Raw genomic sequence first — 17,359 nt, 5'->3', positions numbered from 1 at the left:
AGACAAGTAATGTAAGTAAGTGAAATAAACCAGAAGTAAAGTAACAAAGGAAAATGAGTTAGGACAAACTGGCATCCTTAAGGTTAATACGGTGGGATCTGCACCCTTCTCAGCTGTGCCTCGTTATTGCCAGATCTTCCCATTTTTTAGGAAGAGAAAGTCACTTAGATATTTCCTATGATATTTCCTGGTTTTAAAAACATTGGGACAGGGGCGCCTGGATGGCTCAGTGGGTTAAAGCCTCTGCCTTCGGTTCAGGTCATGATCCCAGGGTCCTGGGATCGAGCCCCGCATTGGGTTCTCTGCTCAGCAGGGAGCCTGCCTCCTCCTCTCTCTCTGCCTGCCTCTCTGCCTACTTGTTATCTCTATCTGTCAAATAAATAAATAAAATCTTAAAAAAATAAAAATAAAAATAAAATAAAATAAAATAAAAACATTGGGACAGATGGAATGCCAGCTTTTAGGCTCTGATATATGTTATAGAATGCATTACTTGATTATTTAATATTACTTGATCCTCTTGTATTCACTAATAACCTAATATGGGAGAAAATACAAGATAGTAAGTTTCTCCTGAACTGTTTTACTTGAGTAGTCTTGAACTTTCTAACTTTAACAATTAGTAATATCTCTAACTAAGGTAAGAAGTTGGGATGTCATGTGTTTTGAGACAAATAATGATTAGTTTGGCATGTCAAATTGAAAATTAAAGATTTCAGTTCTAAAAAGAGATTTGAAAAGTCATTGGCAATTAGGTGATGGTTGAGGCTACAGAAGTAAGATAATCGAGGAAAGGAACATGCAGAGTGAGATGAATGACAGAACCATGGAGAACACCAATTTCTAGGGAACATGAGGAAAAAGAAGAATTGGGGGGGGGGCGGCTAGGAAGGTCTAAGCCATTAAAGCCAGTAAAGCCCCAAAGAACAAAGGGAATAATAAAAATACTGAGACACTAATGAGCAGCGGGAGACCAAGAGAGATGTTTAAAGATTTAATAATGAGCAGGTCCCTTATACCTTTGTTGGAGTAAATTTCAGCAAGATACAGATTTCAGACTGTATTTTTTTTTTTTTAGAGATTTTATTCATTTATTTGAGAGAGAGTGCATGAGCAAGGGGAAGAGCAGAGCGTGAGGGAGAAGTGGAAGAAGCAGACTCCCTGCTTAGTAGGGAGCCCAGTACGGGACTCAATCCTAGGACCCTAGGATCATGACCTGAACTGAAGGCAGGTGTTCGACCAACTGAGCCACCCAGGTACCCCAGCTTTCAGACTATATAGTAGGTTGAAAAGTGGATTAAATTTAACTGCCAGGTGGATTGGTTTCCACAATATATTAAGAACTTAGAAATCAGTAAGAAAAAAAAGACAACCCCGAGGAAAAAATGGATAAAAGACATTTCATAGAAATATAAATATGTAACCTCATTACCAAGCAAAAAAAGGAAAATTAAAAAACACAGTGAGATATTATTTTATACCTATAAGATTAGCAGAAGTCAAGAAGACTGATAATGTCAAGTGTTAGCACAAGAGTGGACTAGTAGAAACTTAAATGCTATCAGTGGTAGTGTGAATTGATAGACCTTTAAAAACCAGTGGAGGGGCGCCTGGGTGGCTCAGTGAGTTAAAGCCTCTGCCTTCGGCTCAGGTCATGATCCCAGGGTCCTGGGATTGAGCCCCACATCAGGCTCTCTGCTTGGCGGGGAGCCTGCTTCCCCCCCCCCCCCCCCCCCGCCTCTCTGTCTACTTGTGATCTCTGGCAAATAAATAAAATCTTAAAAAAAAAAAAGTGTGAAGCTGAACATTAATAAACCATATAAATGCCATATATATAATATAATATGAGATATATCCTAGGAAAATTCTTGTACATGTGTCCCAGGAGATACTTAAAAGAATGTCAGTAGCAACGCGTAGGGAGGGAAGAAGTAACTTAAAAGTATCAAATAAGTGAGTAAATTGTGATACAGTTACATGTTAATATATTCTCAGTCTAAGGAATTACTGTGCATTTAACAACACAAATAACTCCTGGAAACAAAATGGTGAGACTCAGCACTCACAGAAGGCCATATTTTTATAAAAATTTAACAAACACCTATAAATTTACAGGTGTTTGTTACTTACTGTTTGTTACTTACTGTGTTACTTACTGTGTACCTATGTTTACGAATGTTATCATTGAATTTAACTGTAAGCAAAAGTAAATATATTGTGCAGGGATACAGACAGATGTCTTGGGAAAAACAAAACGAGAGAATAATTTTAAGTTTTGGAGTAGTGGTTAGTTACCTCTGGATGGGAGGCAGGGAGATCATACAGGGAATGAACAGTACAGGTGATGTTGTACTTCTTGATAACAAGCAATATTACATGAGTTAGAGTATACTTTTTAAAATGGTAAAATCATGGGCGCCTGGGTAGCTCAGTGGGTTAAGCCGCTGCCTTTGGCTCAGGTCATGATCTTGGAGTCCTGGGATCGAGTCCCACATCAGGCTCTCTGCTCAGCAGGGAGCCTGCTTCCCTTCCTCTCTCTCTCTGCCTGCCTCTCTGGCCTACTTGTGATCTCTCTCTGTCAAATAAATAATAAATAAAATCTTTAAAAAAAAAATAAAATGGTAAAATCATGATTCTTAAATACAAAATGAGTACATGTCACGGTTCTATTTAAATCACTAAATTTATAAGGGGATCATGAGGATACTGCAACCATTTCAGGAGAGAATTCAAAGTACCACACGTACCATATAGTCAAGAATGCTAAGATAAATTTATACATAGTTGCAAAACTGGCCAGCATCCGTAGAGCATTAATCATTTACATTTTACTGAACATACGGCATTGGCATTTTTATGGACAGGAGTTTGTATTATTACTAGTTTTCAAAAACTTACGGAGTTTGTCAGATAGCTCAGAAAGTCCATAAGGATACACTGGAGATAGGACACCTGTTTTTTTGGGGTGGTTTTTTTTTTTTTTTTTTTTTGCTTATTTCAGAGACTGTCATAATTTTTCCTGACTCACGTAAACTTTTATATGTGTCAAATATTTCATTAAAAAGAGATGAAGGGTTAAATAAGTGGAGGAGTCTCTATTTCTCTTTCAAGCTGTTTGTTACAGAGAAAGGGACAGGGGTCCTGTCCAGAGGAGGAATCAGATGTGAACAAAGAGTTACCTTGATTTTGTTTTCTTCAAGAGAGAAGGTGTAAATGTAGGCCTCCTCTCTGCTCCGGAAAGGAGCCCACAGCGGGTGAGGAGGCTGTCGTGGTTACACTCAAAATCACAGTGGAGAGGAAAAAGAGATTCTTCTTCCTCTGAGATGAAGGAAAAGCAGCTAAGCTAAAGAGTCATTTGAAGTCATTAAAAAAGAAGTTGAGAGTTTCTAAAGTAAAGGAAGTATTTATGATAGATGGCATCAAGAGTACCATTAAGACTTCTTGAATGGAAAAAGAATGAATAGGATGAGTAAAAGGATTGCCAGCCCAAGATTTTAGGTTGTTTTAAGCACCTATTGTCAAAACACTGCACAAGATTTTCATTTTCTTAGAGTGCAAGATAGAGCAACTGCCTTAAATGAGTTTATAGTCGTGAGCAGATAAGATATAAATAGAGTTTAAACAGATTATAAAGTCATAAAAATTACCAAGTGAATGGTATTACAGATACTGTATGAATTTATAACAGTGGGTAGTGGAGAAGCTAGGGTACAGGTATATACTCTGAGGTCCAGCTTTGTTACTAACCATTCACATGGCATTAGTCTGTCCATATCTGTGGACCTCGGATTCTTCATCTGTAAAAAGGGGGTTAGACTGGACAGTTTCTACATTCCTTTCTTGGAGTCTATGAGAAAACTAAAGATCAGTTGACACTGACCTAGATATTAAATAAAATTGAGATGGGCAGAGATAAGTCTCGGAAACCATCAAGATGAAAGAAACAGCATGAGAAAAGAACACAGGGCTCTTTTGGAAGGCAGTGTATGTGGTACATAGGTGGTTTTTTCAGAGTCCATGAAATGTGCAGTAATGAGGAAAAAAGTAGGAAAGTGTATTTTTCTCTTTAACTATAGTTGTCTTTCTTAAACACTTTACATGTGTGGCCTTGCATATCTAGAACTGGTAAAACCAAGTTATATTTGGAGGTTATTTTGTTGGCACAGAGAAATGGGGCAGTGGGGTTGCAGCGGGGGAAAGAGTTTCAGTTTGTAGTCACATGCACTGTTTCAGAAATCCAACTGTCAATCTTCAGAACAAGACAATATACAAACACTTCATGTCTGATGCCATGGGAGCTGCTATAAAGTTCATCAGGAGCGCCTGGCTAGCTCAGTTGGTAGAGCACGTGACTCTTGATCTCGGGGTTGTGAGTTCGAGTACCCCACGTTGGGTGGAGGGATTATAAGTAAATAAACTTTAAAATAGAAATAAAAACAAAATACCCTCATAAGAGAACATTTACAAAAATATTATTTATGTATCTGACCCCAAATCCATGGAAACCTATGCCTCAGTGATTATGATTTAGCGAGGCAGTGGTGTATTAACAATAAATCCTAAATACAGCATATATTTAAAATGTAGTGATGAACTAGGTTTTTTTTTATTATTCTTATTTTTATCATGCTCTTCCAAACTACAAGTAAGGAAACACTCATTTATCTCATTTTGTTTCAGGTATCTATTTGTCAGATTTAACATACATTGATTCAGCATACCCATCAACCGGAAGCATTCTAGAAAATGAGCAAAGATCAAATTTGATGAATAACATCCTTCGAATAATTTCTGATTTACAGCAGTCCTGTGAATATGGTACGTTTCTGGGGAGTAATACTACATCGTTATGCTGCGATTCTTTTGACTCATTTATCTGAATTGATAGCCATTTTTTGCACAGCAGGGAACATCACCCTACTATAAAGGAAAATAATGATTGTTTAATATTTAGCATCCTGTTTGATATCTTGCTTTTAAGGAGTTGAAGTATTTCATATTTAAAATTTTGTTTTATCTTTTTTCTTCTGTAGCAACTTTGCTAACATAATTTATAAGATTATTTTCTGTTACCTTCATCTCATTTGATATCCCTGGTTACAGAAATAGTTCTTACATTTTTCAGTTTGGGAAGGGACTAAAACAATGATCCTTGTAACAGTCAACTAGCTTTCTTAAGTTCATCATTAAATAAATAACCAATTTTTTGTTCAAGAGTATTTAATGGGAAAACATGTAGAAAGAGCTTACAAAAGCCCAGATAATGAGAAAAAGTTTTATTTTTTTTTCTCATTTTTTATGATGTTTGGATGCTTTCAGCTTGGTAGGGAATAAAGATAACCATTACTGGTATATATTTTTAAAATGTTAAAACAGTGAGTTTACATTATCCAATTTATTTAAAATAGATTTGTTTTAAAGTTATTTTATGTGCATGTGTATACTTCTAAGAAAACCTTAAAAACTTCCTAAAAGTATATGTGGGGGAGGACATTTATCAAATATGTGGGATTTGGTAAATGGAGCTGTTTGTTGTTGTTGTTGTGTTAATACAGTCTGAAGAGAAACCAGAGTGTGTTTGGTGTTTTGTTTTGTTTTTTAATCTGTACAAACAGCATGCAACTGTAATTTTTTAAATTACCATCAGTTTTACATTAAATAATATCTACCTCAGTAGTGTCCTCCTAGAGTTTTGGTGCCATGCAGCCTTAATTTTTCTTAAGTATGTATTTCTCAAATTAACTTTTAAAATTCTGGTTAAGATATACTGTGTCGGATAATTATTTATCACATTTTGCCTAGATATCCCCATGTTGCCTCATGTTCAAAAATACCTGAACTCCGTTCAGTATATAGAAGAACTACAGAAGTTTGTGGAAGATGATAATTACAAGTAGGTTGGATCTTCAGAAGTGGTTTAACTTTGATCTGTGTTCTACCATTTCGTCCCCATGTGTTTAAACATCTGAATTTTATATCATATCATGCAAATGCCTAATCCAGTTTACAGTGAAAAAGGTATTTGTATACATTTCTTTATTTTATGGTTTGTTTATTTTTTTTAAGATTTTATTTGTTTATTTGACAGAGAGAGACTCAGTGAGAGAGGGAATACCAGCAGGGAGTGTGGGAGAGGGAGAAGCAGGCTTCCTGCTGAGCAGGGAGCCTGATGCAGAGCTCTATCCCAGGACCCTAGGATCATGACCTGAACTGAAGGCAGACACTTAATGACTAGGCCACCCTGGCACCCTTATGTATTTCTTAAGCACTTGATATGATTGATACAATTTACAAATACCTCATTTGTTCTTTTGTTTAAAAGTGTTTCACTTTTCTCAAGTTGTGAGAGCTGATCTTTGATAGTTCCAGTATAAATATCTTCCTTTCTTTATATTCAAGCACTGAATCTTTATGGAAATTTATCTTAATAATAGATTGAAAAAATAATGAAACCCTCTATAAATAGGAAAATTATTCCTTTTGTAATGGTAATTTTTGGACACATCTTTGAATTTGTTTTCAGTTGTTTTTATGGATTGAGACAATATTGAACCTTCCTACCTGTAGGGTAGAGGCATATGTCCAGTACCACACTTAACCCTTTTCTCTATTATACCAAGTCCTTTATTAAAGATTTCAGAAATCACTTTTAAAATACAGCTGCCCATTTCCTTCTTTTTAATATCTACAGTTCTGCCCAAGGTAGGAAGGATTTTTAGGTTTTAAGCCTTTTTATTTTCAATGAATACTGTACCTCTTAACTGCCAGGTTTTGGGGGTTTTTCGGTTTTTTTGTTTTTTCAAAAGATGGAAGGACAAAGAGCTTATATCTCTTGAGGCTTCTGATGCTTGTAACTTCACTTGTTAATTTCAAATAAAAAGTTTTTGCTTAGCTTTATTATGCAAATTAGTCCCAAGCTTTCATTTTACTTTGTGTCTTTTACAAATTTTTTTTCCAATAAATTCCAATAAACTTCCATACTTACACATACTTTAAAAACTTACAAAGTGAAAGACTAGGTTATTTTTCATTATGAATGCATTATATAAAAATTTTCTTGTATGATGTGATTATCAACTGCCTTGTTCCATTAAGTTTCAACAGTTTTCAGTGAAGAAAGTACCAATAAAAGGCTACAAATTCTGGAAAATAACTAGAAATAAATTCTCTTCAAAGATTAAAGCTCTAGATAATATATATTTAAATGTATCTAAAATTTTATTAATGTTTAAAAACACCTTTATTGGGGCACCTGGGTGGCTCAGTCAGTCAGGCATCTTCCTTCAGCTCAGGTCACGATCACAAGATCCTGAGATTGAGTCCCCTGTCAGGCTGCCTCCTCAGCAGGGACCCTGCTTCTTCTCCCCCTCCTTCTGCTCCCCCTGCTTGTGCTCTCTGTCTCTCTCTGTCAAATAGATAAATAAAAATCTTTTAAAAAATAAATAAAAATAAAAACACGTTTACTGCCATCTTTCCCCCATACCATAATATTACCACTTTATATTTCTGTATCAATTTTTATTTTATAAAATAAATAGTTCATTTGAAAATGTCTGAGGTCAGTGGATCAGCTTTTTAAGGCTGCAGTTTTTTCATAGATTTGTTGTCGCCCTGGGTTAGGGGCTTCTTGCATTTGATGGTCTGTATCTTATATTTACCACTATTTCTTCCATCTTAGCTCTAATCAGTGGCATAGCACAAAACACTCATGTGTTGTCTAGTGACATATCTTAAACTCAAAATATGATTAAATAGTTGTTAAAAATTTCTATATCTGGCTCAAACTTGTTGAATTTAAAAGAAGTTAAAGTATTCAATAGTGAAGCCTAAGAAATTGTTGCACAGTTATAGAGGATGGCAAGTTTTTATTTACTGTGGTGAAAGTAAAAGTGTTTAGTTAGGCTAATTCTTACTTTGTTAAAAAGATACATGAGCCAATGAAGCCTTTAACGATGTGAGATACCTTCATTTTTGTAGGAAAGCTAATGCTGTTGTACTGATTTCTGTTTTCATGAGTGGCTAGAACCAGAATGGCCTTCCCATTACAGTCATTTTAACAAATAGTTATTAAGCATTTGCCGTAGGTGAGTTTTTTGTGCTACTTGCCGGGATTACAAAAACAAAAATCTTGTTCTTGCCCTTAAGAGGCTCATCTCATACAGAACACATCCACAAGACAGATGATGACAAAGCAGTGCAGACATTACTGTGATAGATGACATATGCTCAGGATGCTATGGGAACATAGATCTGGGGGGAGACCTAACTCAGCTTTAAGTGGGAAAAATGAGGGAAAAAAGAACATGAATGGTTTCAGGAGACAGTGTCACCTGAGGCTTATTAATCTTAACAGGCTAGTAGATGGTATCTCCATGTAAGGAGTGAGGAAAAGTGTTCCAGGGGATGAAAGGATCAGAGGATTAGGGTGGGAAGTAGTGTTTTTGCTTTGGGCAATGCTCAGTCACTTGGCAGTATTGGGGCATCAGATGGGAAACTGAAGAAGACAGTTTTTTAAAGATGCAGTTGTGTTTCAGGAACCTTCTAATTCAGTATGCTGAAAGTCAGCATTTTAAGATAAGAGCCATTAAAATGATTAGAAAAAAATGGTTTTTCTGATGAGAGAGATTTAAATAAAAATGACACCTTTGGTTTATCCAAGGCCTCTGTTTTTTTGGCATTTTCATCTATCTGTAGGCAACCAGTATAGACACTACAAATTAATGCGTGGTTTTTTTTTAAAGATTTTGTTTATTTATTTGACAGAGATAGTAGGCAGAGAGGCAGGCAGAGAGAGAGGGAGGAAGCAGGTTCCCTGCTGAGCAGAGAGCCCAATGTGGGGCTCAGTCCCAGGTCCCAGAGATCATGACCCGAGCTGAAGGCAGAGGCTTTAACCCACTGCGCCACCCAGGCGCCCCTAATGTGTGTTTTTTAATCAGGATGGAAATCTTCCACAGTTCCTTCATTTTAATACTGAACATAATCTCTTTTCTCGGTGAACCACCATCCTGGATGGTGTTTTGATGATGACATAGGCACCCAAACTCTGATTTGACTGCTGTGCTTTAAGATGCTTCTGCTTTTTATACTGCTGACAGCGGCGTGACTCACCCATAGCTTCCTCTCTGTTCCTTTCAGTTGCAGTTCTGCGTTAGGAAATTGTAGTTATTTTATTTACTTCTCTGTCCTTCACATACTAAACTGTAAGCTTCTCAAGGGCAGGATACTCTGTCTGCCTTAATCTCTGTTCTGTTTCAGTGCAAAGAGCACAGTGCCCAACACAAAACAGATGTTCAGTAGCTGTTGATCAAATGAATGAATTCAGTATAGTCTGTAGCCCAAATAATTAAACTGCTCCATAGAAAGAAAAGAACAGAGTTCTGGTTAATCATATATCTGTCTGTTCAGGACTACATTTTACACTGTCAAATAATTGGAATAAAATCATATATAATTCCCTGTGAGGTTATCAAGGAATTAATAAGTTGAGAACCTATAATAGATTTATCATGATGAATATCACTTGTACTGTACAATTTCATTTAAAAACTCCAGTTGGTAGAATGTTTTTTTTTAAAAAGTATTAATATTTAGACAAATACTTAGTAATAATAGGCTTTGTGGGATATACCAGAGTATGTTCTACAACTGCTGTATTATCCTATTTCTTGAAATGGCATCTACTGATAGGAGTCATAACTCTCTTTTTGCTATGGAACTCAAAACTGGATATATTACCCTAAATGGAACTTATGTATCAGCTAATAAGCTTTGACTTAGGACAGGGATTTACCAGGAATTTTGCAAATAACTTTTTTATTATTAAAGATGTTTTAAGGGGTGCCTGGGTGGCTCAGTGGGTTAAAGCCTCTGCCTTCGGCTCAGGTCATGATCCCAGGGTCCTGGGATCAAGCCCCGCAGCATCGGGCCCTCTGCTCAGCAGGGAGCCTGCTTCCTCCTCTCTCTCTGCCTGCTTGTGATCTCCATCTGTCAAATAAATAAATAAAATCTTAAAAAAAAAAAAAAAAGATCTTTTAAGAAGTTGAATTGGGGGGCACCCAGGTGGCTCAGTGGGTTAAAGCCTCTGCCTTCAGCTCGGGTCGTGATCTCAGGGTCCTGGGATCGAGCCCCATATTGGGCTCTCTGCTCCGCAGGGAGCCTGCTTCCCCCCCTCTCTGCCTGCCTCTCTGCCTGCTTGTAATCTCTGTCAAATGAATGGATAAAATATTTTTTTTTAAAAAGTTGAATTAGTTGTTTTGGGGGATGTTTTGGAAATTTTCCGTGCTACAGAAGCCATTTGTCCATCCAGTAACAAATTCTAGAAGTAATTTGTGTAATACATGAAAATTCCTGAATTTAAGTGTCAGGTATCAATATAACTTCAAGTTAAATCACTTTTTAGTCATTCATCAAATATTTTTAAATGTGTTGAACCATTTAGTTTGGGGGAAATTTTTCTGTTTTTAAGTATAACTTTTTAATTTTTTTTCTCTGCCTAATATTTCTAAGAATAACCATAAGATATGCTTTGTATGAAAGAAATAAGAGATTTACTATTATTAAAGATTGCTCTTGAAGAAAAATATATAGCTGAGATTGTTATTAAAATGCTTTATTTTTTTTGAGGAAATATGTAATTTTAATATTATCAGATGTTAATCATTTTATGTGTTTTGTTTATTTTTAAAATTCAGGCTTTCGTTAAAGATAGAACCAGGGACAAGCACGCCACGCTCTGCTGCTTCGAGAGAAGATTTAGTAGGTTAGTGTATAGTTTTTTCAGATTACTGAATAACAAATCAGATAACCTAATAAGAAGTAATATGCTCCAATGTAAATAAATACTTAGCACATTTCATAATGCATGCAAAAATTTATTTTTGGTATTAAAATATATCACTTTGGGTTTTTCTGTTTTTTAATTAAGAAGTTGTTACTTGGGAGTTTATAGTAATGTACAAAAAAAAACTAATCAAGGAAAATATATACAACAAACAAAAAAGTTAGTAAGTGTTTATAAATACCTGTTCTTTTTTTATTAAGAATACACTGTCCTGGTCAGTGAAGGTTGAGGACATTAAAATTTTCTGTGGTTTGAGTGGAAATTTTTATTAACATGAATAATTATGGAAATCAGTTCTAGTAACATTATAGCAATTTCACTCTAATACTGGGCCAGGTACGAAAAATAATAAAAAATAGTCACAATCCCATAATTCACCTACTGCATTATAATGGGGATAATATAGGTGTACCACATAATTAAAAATATGAAATTGGGGAGAATTGTTCATTGTTTGAGAATTTTTTTTTCCAAGATTTTATTTATTTATTTGACAGATATCACAAGTAGGCAGAGAGGCGGTGCCGGGGTGGGGGGGGGCGGGAATGGGAAGCAGGCTCCCCACTGAGCAGAGAGCCCAATGCAGGTCTCTATCCCAGGATCATGACCTGAGCTGAAGGCAGAGGCTTTCACCCACTGAGCCACCCAGGTGCCCTGTTTAAGAAATTATTAATAAGTACCTTTTTTAAAATTTCAAATGCAGACTTTGGCACTAAACTTCGTATTAGATACCCTGTAAGTATTTGGAGGCCCATTCAATAAGGTGTAGAGGAAGCAAGGGGACAAGCCATGATGATACCTAGGGGGAAAGTATATTAAAAGCAGTGGAAAACACGGCAGTCTGAATCCCTTAGATTTGCTTTTGTTTTCTTTGTTAAAATGATATTTTGCAAACTTTATACTTTTCAAGTTCTGGTTTTTTAACTCACATTTAAGTCTGAACAGTGTCAAAATAGACTGAAATTCCAACTTGAATGCTTGACCTGCCCCACATGCTCTTTCTCCAAGAAGAAGCTAAAACTAAGAGAGAGAAGCACTGTGTAAAATTAAATGAGCACTGAACTGGGACTCCTCTGTGTGATTACTTCCAGGCTTAATCTATGATTGTGATATTCTGGGCCCATCTCTTCTAATTCTTCTTCCTCTTGAAAAGAGGCAAATACTAATACTGCCTGCTTAGTGCAATAAGAGAAATTAACGGATTTTGTATGTTTTGGATTTTGTGTTTTAAGACTCAGAAAGCAAATATTTTTTTAAAAGATTTTATTTGTTTATTTGACAGACAGAGATCCCAAGTAGGCAGAGAGGCAGGCAGTATGAAGGGTGCGGGGGTAAGCAGGCTTCCCACTGAGCAGAGAGCCTGATGCAGGGCTCGATCCCAGGACCCTGAGATCATGACTTGAGCCTAAGGCAGAGGCTTAAACCACTGAGCCACCCAGGCACCCCAGAAAGCAAATATTTTAATGTTCAGTCAATTAAATAGAATTAACTATATCATTATCTTAAAATTTAAATCACATTTTATATTTTCTATCAAGGGAATCTTTTTGAAACAATCTGAAAAATTTCTCTCTGTGTCTCTCTCTGTCTCTGTCTCTTTCTCTTTTGCATTTAACCTCTAGGTCCTGAAGTAGGAGCATCTCCACAGAGTGGAAGAAAAAGCATGGCAGCTGAAGGAGCCTTGCTTCCACAGACGCCGCCGTCCCCTCGGAACCTGATTCCACATGGACACAGGAAGTGCCATAGCTTGGGCTATAAGTCAGCATTTTTCATTTTATCTTTCAGATTTTTAAGTTGTTTCCAGTTGAATTTGTTTTCTTATGTTTTATTAGTTAAATATAGTTTTATTTGTATAACAGTAGTTTTTTTCCTGATTTAGTAAAATATCTTGTTTGCCTAGAAGCATTTAGTTCTTCTTTTACCTTAATTTGGAAATAAACTTCTCCCAACAGTGCCTGCATTTGGGGGAAATAAATGAGCTATATTACAGAGTATCATCATAAATAAAATGAGGAAAGCAATTGAACATTCTTCTTTTAAATTACAACTTTTATATCAAAACAGTCATTGCTTGTCTTAAAGTAGGTCACCATAAGTAAAGGTGTATAAAAATTACTCCTTTCATTCTTAAATATAATGAAAAGGAAACTGGTCTTTAGTTTAACATCGTTACCTTTGCAAGATTGTTTACTCAAAATGGGGCCCATAGTTTACCTTTGCCATAATTTTTGTGAAAATTTAATAGCTGTTTCCCAAAAGTGAATGTGGAACTATTTTTTAATGGACCCAAGACTCAAGATGAAATTAAAATATTATCTGTTACATAAGATAGGGCCTGGCCTGGTTTCCTAAAATATTTTCCTTAAACTGTTAATTTTAGGCTTTTATAGGAATATCTATGTGATATCTTAGCATGAGAATTCAAAAGTCAGTTTAGGATAGCAGGTAAATGTGTTCTATATCTTGAATCTTTAAGAATATCTTTTATATCCTGAATTAACCAACAATAATAAAATATATGAAAAATATTTCTCTTTGTTTCCAGTTTCATTCATAAAATGAACACAGCAGAGTTTAAGAGTGCAACGTTCCCAAATGCAGGGCCAAGACATCTACTAGATGACAGTGTCATGGAACCCCACGCACCATCTCGTGGCCAAGCAGAAAGCTCTACTCTTTCTAGTGGAATATCAATAGGTGAGAAATACTTCTCTGAGAGGATTACAATGTATAAAAATGAGATACTTAATAAAACATTTGGAAAAAAGTCACTAATCCTAGCATACATAGAGAAACTTTGATAAAAGCGAAGTAGCGGGGGCGCCTGGGTGGCTCAGTGGGTTAAGCCTCTGCCTTCAGCTTGGGTCATGCTCAGGGTCCTGGGATCAAGTCCAGCATCAGGCTCTCTGCTCAGCAGGGAGCCTGCTTCCCTTCCTCTCTCTGCCTGCCTCTCTGCCTACTTGTAATCTCTGTCAAATAAATAAATAAAATCTTTAAAAAAAAAAAAAGTGCAGTAGCAGTTAGATACAGGATCATCTTACTAGTACCTACTGAAATTAATAAAGAAATCATGGTGTTTTAAAAAACTGCTTGATATTTTTGACTCCAAAAGGGAGGCATTTGAGGAATGGTGGGAAAAGAAGGTGGACTGGTTGAATTGGTTGCTTTATGCAGTTTGGTTGTAGGAATGAGGAAAGGGGTAGAGTTGGTATACTCCCAGTTTTTTGGGTTAAGCAGTTAGTTAAATGATGGTACCATTGCCATGATAGATAAAACCAGAAGAGCAATCATTTGTAGGTGGTGAGGTATTTGTGAAGGATGACTGGGTTTGAGGAGTTGGGAATCCTATCTTGGACGTGTTTGGTCCACATGGAATTGTCAGGTAACTAAATATGTGACTTTTGAGCTCAGTGGGTTCAGGTTAGGTCTGTAGATGTTAAGTATGGGTGTTTGCATATTTAGCATAGTATTTCATGCCATGGGATTGGTTGAGGTCACCAAGGGAAAGCATGTAAATAAAAGAAGACACACTAACATTTAGAGGTCTGATTAAACTACCGTTTTTTTTTTTTTTTAAGATTTATTTATTTTAGAGTGAGCAGGCAAGGCAGAGGGAGGAGAGAATCTCAAGCAGACTCAGTGCTGAGTGCAGAGCCTGATGCAGGGCTCGATCTCATGACTATAAGATCACGACCTGACCTGAAACCAAGGGTTGGATGCTTAACCTACTGCACCACCCTGTTGCCCCCTAGTATTTTTTTTTTTTGATAGATACATCATCAAAGGAAATACAAAGGAGGGATCAGTGAAATAGGAATAAAAATCAGGTTGTGGTATCACAAAAGCCCAGTAGAGGAAGTATCTCCAGGAAGAGGGAAGTATTTAATGTATCACTATCAAATGCAAGGAAAAAAATAAGGATGGGAATTGATCAGTGTGCATTTGGCAAGATAGAAGTCATTGGTGACCTTGATAAGACCTGCTTCATAAAATAGTGGCATCAGAGCCCTGATTAGAGTAGACTGGAGAACAAGAAGCCAGGGAATAGAGATGAAGGGGACCAAAAAATTGGGACCATACTGGAAAGGGATATGAGGTTATGAGGAAAATTTGTTTTTACTTCCTAAACTTTATTTTCTGAATCTTTTAGATGAACATTATTTCTTTTGATTATTGGAAAAACCTTCCTACAATGTTTTGTTTGTTTGTTTGTTGTTTTTTGTTTTTCTTAAGGAGTAGAGGAGGAAAATAGCTTCTCTGATTAAGTGCCTGGTTGCTCAAGGGCTAATAAGCCTATTATTATTAATAGGATCATCTCAGTATTGATGAATAGTCAGTAGAAAGAAATCCAAGAAGGAGTTCATTTTCTTAAACAAATCGACTTCCTTAACCCTTTAAAGTTCCAAACGCAATGAACAAAACTGATTCAGAGCTTTCCAGCACCGTTTGGCAATTTTTAAATTCCAAAGTTCCCCTTTTAATAGGTACAAATGATTAAATAATGATAAAATTCACAAAATATAAGACAAGTTAGCCACCTCAAATACCTCTTCATTAATGCTATAAGCTGTTACTATGCAAATATCAACCTCAACCTGAAAAATAATATATAGTGTAATTTTGCAAAAGAGAGAACTTTCTTCCCATTAAAAATTTGTTACACTATGGAATCTGGCATGCCACTTTAACCCAAAAAAAAAATAATTTTTAAAGTTACAGCTCTCAAGTATATATAATACTTGACTTTTCCCCATCATAAATTTTTTTTAAAGATTTTATTTATTTATTTGACAGATCTCAAGTAGGCAGAGAGGCAGGCAGAGAGAGGTGGGGAAGCAGGCTCCCTGCTGAGCGGAGAGCCAGACATGGGGCTTGATCCCAGGACCCTGATATCATGACCTGAGCCAAAGGCAGGGGCATAACCCACTGAGCCACCCAGGCACCCCCCCCATCATAAATTTCATAATGATAATTCTTTAGTTTATCTGTGGCTTTTTCACTGATGTTCTTTTGGTTTTCACAAGATAATTATCTCGTTATTTCATTCAGTTACAGTTAGTGTCTCAGTTTGGAGGCCTTTCTTTTAGAACAGGAAAAGACTATTTTAGGGATGCCTGGCTAACTTAGTAGAGTGTGCAACTCTTGATTTTGGGGTTGTGAGTTTGAGCCCCACTTTGGGTATAGAGATTACTTAAATATAAAAAACTTTTTTAAAAAAGGAAGAGACTATTTTAATTTTGCCTTTGTATTTATTTATTTTTATTGTAAGGCTGTTAAGTGGGTAAACAGTAAAGATTGTTACATCCTTATTTGTAAATTAGAACATTAGACATAGATATTACCTTGCACGGTTTTTGTTTTAAAGCTCTATATTCTGGAAGGAAAGTAATTTATAACCACAGATGGTAGATGTTACACACACACGATTTATAGTTTAAAAAGGGTTTTTTCCTTAGCTGTAGCTTTAATCTACAATATTAGTCTGTACTGTGGAGATTTTGAGAAAGTACTCCAGAGAAATTAACCAGTGCTTGGGACAATGACCTCCTAACATTTTCTGATGTGGTGTAGAAGTCTTAGATAACCTAAAGTGGTCTGGCCCAGCTAAGAGAAGCATATCCACTCTGAGTTTCATGCTTCTAGAAAGACTTACATTTTTCTGCAGATAAGTCATAGTAATTATGATTGAATTTTCAGTGTTTACCATGTAATGCTACAAATCAAAAGATAATCGACAAGACTCTGTTCCAGTTTCTCATCTGAACCACACAACCAGAAAATTTTTTCTGTTACTGGTAACTCAGTTCTTCCAAGGATATTATATGTAACTAGTGCCACTCTAAATACATAGATAGGGTGTTAATCTATCACCTGCAATGTGTACCTTTTAGCACTGGAGTTTGTGTCTCTTACAGAACGCTGGTATGAAAGTCTTGTTGACAGTTTACTTGATATGTAAGAGATTAATCATCAGTTTTGTTGAGAGCCAGAATTATCTTTAAAATAACCTTTAAATCAATATAAGTTGTTTTAGACTAAGTTTATTCCCCTCAGTTTTTTCTTTAGCTAATGTAAAACTTTATATTTTAACTGCTCTTCTGGCTAAGGAGAAAGTTTTTGGATTGTTAACAGCACCTTTTTCTTTCTTTTTTAAAATTTAGGTATTCCATCCTCTTCTACCTTGCCTCTGAAGGCAAAAAATTAAATTTCATTAAGCTTTTTATCCTTAGGATGATAAAAGGTCTTAAAAGGCTTGTAGAGATAAAATAGAGCATGAACCTCTAAGAATTTCTCAACTATATTGGTCTTAAATTTTGATCATATTTTTAAATTTGAAAAATTTTGTGCTTATGGTACATTCTCTAATGGTAGAAAATTGTTTATTAGCATAATGAATCTGAGCTGTAAGCAGCTCCACAAAAATGTTCTATGCTATTTTGTTATTTTAGGTAGTCTTACTAAATTCCAACATACTACAGAATGAGCCTAGCAGCATGAATACTAGAAGGAAGAATTAAT

The 17,359-nt window shown here is 35.9% G+C and overlaps 1 protein-coding gene across 3 annotated transcripts in view; it reads left to right on the top strand.

The window, feature by feature from the left end:
• The window catches only part of RALGPS2 (Ral GEF with PH domain and SH3 binding motif 2), a 157,004-nt gene that overhangs the window by 119,201 nt on the left and 20,444 nt on the right, over positions 1-17,359 (top strand). For all 3 annotated transcript variants that reach the window (XM_047703964.1, XM_047703963.1, XM_047703961.1), the window contains 5 exons: positions 4,681-4,818; positions 5,803-5,893; positions 10,692-10,759; positions 12,463-12,598; positions 13,386-13,537. In XM_047703964.1, the coding sequence (XP_047559920.1) occupies positions 4,681-4,818; positions 5,803-5,893; positions 10,692-10,759; positions 12,463-12,598; positions 13,386-13,537 (585 nt within the window). The remainder of the gene's footprint in view (positions 1-4,680; positions 4,819-5,802; positions 5,894-10,691; positions 10,760-12,462; positions 12,599-13,385; positions 13,538-17,359) is intronic.

This window comes from Lutra lutra, chromosome 15 (genome assembly GCF_902655055.1).
Source record: "Lutra lutra chromosome 15, mLutLut1.2, whole genome shotgun sequence".
Classification (NCBI taxonomy): domain Eukaryota; kingdom Metazoa; phylum Chordata; class Mammalia; order Carnivora; family Mustelidae; genus Lutra; species Lutra lutra.
Note: the sequence above shows the minus strand (reverse complement) of the source record. Positions and strands in the feature narration are given on the sequence as shown.